The sequence below is a fragment of the Arachis ipaensis genome, chromosome B05 (genome assembly GCF_000816755.2).
Source record: "Arachis ipaensis cultivar K30076 chromosome B05, Araip1.1, whole genome shotgun sequence".
NCBI classification, from domain to species: domain Eukaryota; kingdom Viridiplantae; phylum Streptophyta; class Magnoliopsida; order Fabales; family Fabaceae; genus Arachis; species Arachis ipaensis.
Genome location: NC_029789.2, coordinates 46,048,817 through 46,053,328, shown reverse-complemented (window position 1 = coordinate 46,053,328; position 4,512 = coordinate 46,048,817). Strand labels below are relative to the sequence as shown.

Here is a 4,512-nt window from a genome sequence, read left to right as displayed (position 1 = left end):
CCCAATCCACCTGAAGAAGTCCTAAGGCCATATGTCCCTAAAGCTCCTTACCCTCAGCACCTAATGAAGAATGCAAAGGATAGCCAATTCTCCAGATTCTTGGAGATTTTCAAGAAACTTTAGATCAACATCTCCTTTGCTGAAGTACTAGAGCAGATGCCACTCTATGCTAAGTTTCTGAAGAAATTAATGACCAAGAAGAGAAGCTGGAGGAATGATGAAACAGTGGTGTTAACTGAAGAATGTAGTGCTATCATCCAACATAAACTACCTCAAAAATTGAAGGACCCAGGGAGCTTCCAAATTCCTTGCATCATAGGAGAAATCACTGTGGAGAAAGCCTTATGTGATTTGGGAGCCAGCATAAATTTGATGTCATTAGCAATGATGAAAAGAATGAAGATTGAAGAAGCTAAACTAACAAGAATGGCCCTCAATTGGCAGACAGATCATTCAAATTCCCTCATGGAGTAGTAGAGGATTTGTTGGTAAAGGTGGGAGACTTCATCTTCCCTGCTGACTTTATGGTGTTGGATATGGAGAAGGAAGCCAAAGCTTCAATAATCTTGGGAAGGCCATTTTTAACCACTGCTGGAACCATTATCGATGTCCAAAAGGGTAAACTTACCCTTAGGCTACATGATGAGAAATGATGTTTAATGTGTTCAAGGCCATGAGCTACCCACAGGAGTCACTAGGAGAGTGTATGAGGTTGGATGCAGTGGAAATTGTGGTGCAAGAAACCTTTGAGGAAGCACTTGAAGAAGTGACAGAAGATGATCCCACATTAAATGTTGAGGTTGCTGATATCAAATCAACTGAAGTGCCCATCCCAAGCTCACCAAAGGGAAGGAAAAAGGAGAAAGAAGCACCCAAACTTGAACTGAAGGCATTGCCTCTTACTCTTAAGTATGCATACTTGGGAAGTGATGAAAGTTACCCAGTAATCATCAATTCTGCTCTTAGTCAAGAATAGGAAGAGGAGTTAATCAAGGTGCTGCAAAAGCACCAAGATGCCATTGGATAGACCCTTGCTGATTTGAAAGGATAAGCTCATCTATATGCATGCATAAGATCCTGTTAGAAGAAGATGCTAAGCCCTCCATTCAAGCCCAAAGAAGATTGAATCCAGTCATGAAAGAAGTAGTGCAAAAGGAGGTTATGAAGCTTTGGCAGGCAGGGGTGATTTATCCAATTTCAGATAGCCCATGGGTGAGCGCTATCCAAGTGGTTCCTAAGAAGGGAGGCATCACTGTGGTGCCTAATGAAAAGAATGAACTCATCCCTACAAGAACTGTCACAGGATGGAGGATGTGCATAGATTACAGAAAGCTTAATGAAGCTACAAGAAAAGATCACTTCCCACTCCCTTTCATGGACCAGATGCTAGAAAGGCCTGCAGGACATGCATATTATTGCTTCTTAGATGGCTATTTAGGATACAATCAAATAGTGGTTGATCCAAGAGACTATAAGAAAACATTATTCACTTGTCCATATGGAGTCTTTGCTTACAGGCGCATGCCATTTGGGCTATGCAATGCGCCTGCAACTTTCTAACGTTGCATGTTATCTATCTTTTCAGACATGATTGAAAAATTCATTGAAGTCTTTATGGACGACTTTTTAGTATTTGGGGATTCCTTCCCTAATTGCCTAAATCACCTCGCCTTAGTATTGAAAAGATGCCAAGAGACCAATCTAGTTTTGAATTGGGAGAAATGCCATTTTATAGTGACAGAAGAAATAGTCCTTGGTATAAAATTTCTAACCAAGGCATTGAGGTAGACAGAGAAAGGTGGAATTAATTGAGAAGTTACCTCCACCTACTAATGTCAAGGCAATTAGGAGTTTCTTAGGACATGCTGGATTTTACAGAAGGTTTATCAGAGACTTTTCAAAAATAGCCAAACCTTTGAGTAACTTACTTGTCTATGATATACCTTTTGTATTTGATCAGGATTGCATGCTAGCTTTTGAAACTCTGAAGAAAAAGCTTTCCTCAGCACCTATTATTGCCCTACCTAACTGGGATTTACCCTTTGAGTTGATGTGTGATGCATCAGATGTTGCTATTGGGGCAGTGTTAGGACAGAGGAAAGGTAACTTAGTGCATGTTATATACTATGCTAGCAAAGTCCTAAATGAATCCCAAAGGAACTACGCAACTAATGAGAAGAAATTACTGGAAATAGTGTTTGCATTTGATAAGTTTAGATCATATCTCATTGGATCTAAAATAATTGTTTTCACTGATTATGCAACATTGAAATATCTACTTGCCAAGCAAAAATCAAAACTAAGGCTGATAAGATGGATTTTGTTGCTGCATGAGTTTAACATTGAGATTAAAGACAAGAAAGGAGTAGAAAACAAGGTGGCAGATCACTTGTCAAGGATTCCCTGTGAAGAAGGAAGTACACAAAGCTTGAATATAAATGAATGTTTCCCTGATGAGCAACTAATGTTGGTTCATAAAGTACCATGGTTTGCAGACATTGCAAATTTTAAGGCTACTGGGGAGGTGCCTCTAGAATTCAACAAACATCAGAGGAGGAAGCTTATTAATGATGCCAAGTATTTTATCTGGGATGAACCATACCTTTTCAAGAAATGTTCAGATGGAATACTTAGAAGATGCATTTCAGAGAAAGAAGGAAGGGAACTTTTATGGAATTGTCATGGTTCTTGCTATGGAGGACACTTTGGAAGAGAAAGGACTGTAGCCAACGTACTACAATGTGGATTTTTTTGGCCCACTATCTTCAAAGATGCAAAAGAAATGGTACAACACTACAATGAATGCCAAAGAGCAGGGAACCTACCCAAAAGAAATGAAATGCCACAACAATTCATCTTAGAACTTGAGTTATTTGATGTATGGGATTGATTTCATGGGACCATTCCCAACCTCATACTCAAATAAATATATCTTGGTGGCAGTGGATTATGTATCAAAATGGGTAGAGGCTATTGCAACTCCAACAAATGATAATAAGGTGGTGATGAATTTTCTCAGAAAGAACATTTTTAGCCGATTTGGGGTGCCTAGAGCTCTTATCAATGATGGAGGAAGCCATTTTTGCAACAGACCATTGGAAAGTTTCCTCCTGAGGTATGGAGTAAAGCACAAGGTTGCCATACCCTACCATCCCCAAACAAGTGGCCAGACAGAGATATCCAACAGAGAGCTTAAAAGAATCTTGGAAAAGACTGCGGGAGCTTCAAGAAAAGACTGGTTCAAGAAGTTGGATGATGCTCTTTGGGCATATAGGACAGCCTTCAAAACACCAATTGGGATGTCTCCATATCAATTGGTGTATAGAAAGGCTTATCACCTACCATTGGAGCTTGAACACAAAGCATTATGGGCTCTCAAGTTACTGAACTTCAATAATGATTCTGCTGGTGAAAGAAGGCTTTTGCAACTGCAAGAATTGGAAGAGTTCAGATCCCAGGCCTACGAAAATGCCAAAATTTACAAGGAAAAGGCCAAGGAGAGACATGATCTCAAGCTAGCACCAAGAAGCTTTGAAGAAGGACAGAGAGTACTTCTCTACAACTCCAAGCTAAAGCTATTTCCTGGGAAGCTGAAGTCAAGGTGGTCAGGACCTTTTCTGGTCACCAAGGTCTCACCCTATGGACACATAGAAATCATGGAAGAAAGCTCAAAGCGGACCTTTACTGTGAATGGGCAAAGGCTCAAACACTACCTGGGCAATATGGGAGAAGTTTCCAAGATGAAGTATCAGCTCAACTAATAGAGAGAACATCAAGCTAATGACGTTAAAAGAGCGCTTGTTGGGAGGCAACCCAACCAAAGGTAATTTCCTTTTCATAGCTTATCAATAAAAGAGTCAAGAAGATTTCTCTATATTGCAAGGAGCTAAGTTTGGTTTTGCACACCAAAGAAATTCAAAGGTGAATGTGCAATTCTAAGTTTGGTGTTCCACCATAAATTTCATTAAAAGCACATTACATCCTGGAGCATAATTGGCTAGGAGCTCCAAACAATCAGAGAAACCACTTGACAAATTTTTGAATTTCAGTTCACAGCTTATTCTGCCAATAAAAGCACTTGATGTTTAATGTATGTATTCGCTTTGCTGCATATAGAAGTAAGAAAGGAACTAAGTTTGGTGTTCACACACCAACTTAGGTCCAGAAAATCATAAGCATACATACAGACTAACCATTTCTCAAGTGCTTGAGGGACAAGCAACTTCCAAAAGTTTTGCAGGAAGACAATCAACCCTTGGGATAGACTATGCACCAGCATCTAGGGACGAAGAGAATACCAAGGCCAGGAAAGACGATGAACAATGAAGAAGAGGCCGAAAGGTTGTATTGTCACTTAACTGCTTTCACTTAAATTGTTTGAATTGGAAGTCTGAATGTACCTCTGCTGAATAATATGCCTATGTCTGAATTCTTTGTTTCATGTCTTTTTATTTTTCAAATAAGTGTTTTAGTCTAAGCGTTTAGTCTAATTGCAACTTGCTTGAATGTATG

At 39.6% G+C, this 4,512-nt stretch overlaps 2 protein-coding genes across 2 annotated transcripts; both read left to right on the top strand.

The window, feature by feature from the left end:
* Positions 650 to 2,890, top strand: LOC107640571. The gene is made up of 2 exons (XM_016344085.1): positions 650 to 935; positions 2,085 to 2,890. Exons 1-2 carry the CDS (start codon positions 650 to 652, stop codon positions 2,888 to 2,890), a joined length of 1,092 nt encoding a protein of 363 aa, XP_016199571.1.
* LOC107640572 lies at positions 3,300 to 3,761 on the top strand. The gene has a single exon (XM_016344086.1). It carries the CDS (start codon positions 3,300 to 3,302, stop codon positions 3,759 to 3,761), a length of 462 nt encoding a protein of 153 aa, XP_016199572.1.

What these genes read in the sequence shown, in the direction of transcription:
- LOC107640571 (XM_016344085.1), top strand. Translation starts at nt 650, where the DNA reads ATGATGTTTAATGTGTTCAAGGCCATGAGCTACCCACAGGAGTCACTA. An exon ending in ATACTTGGGAAGTGATGAAA is followed by an intron (nt 936 to 2,084) that starts GTTACCCAGTAA and finishes CTATTGGGGCAG; the next exon opens with TGTTAGGACAGAGGAAAGGT.
- LOC107640572 (XM_016344086.1), top strand. Translation starts at nt 3,300, where the DNA reads ATGTCTCCATATCAATTGGTGTATAGAAAGGCTTATCACCTACCATTG.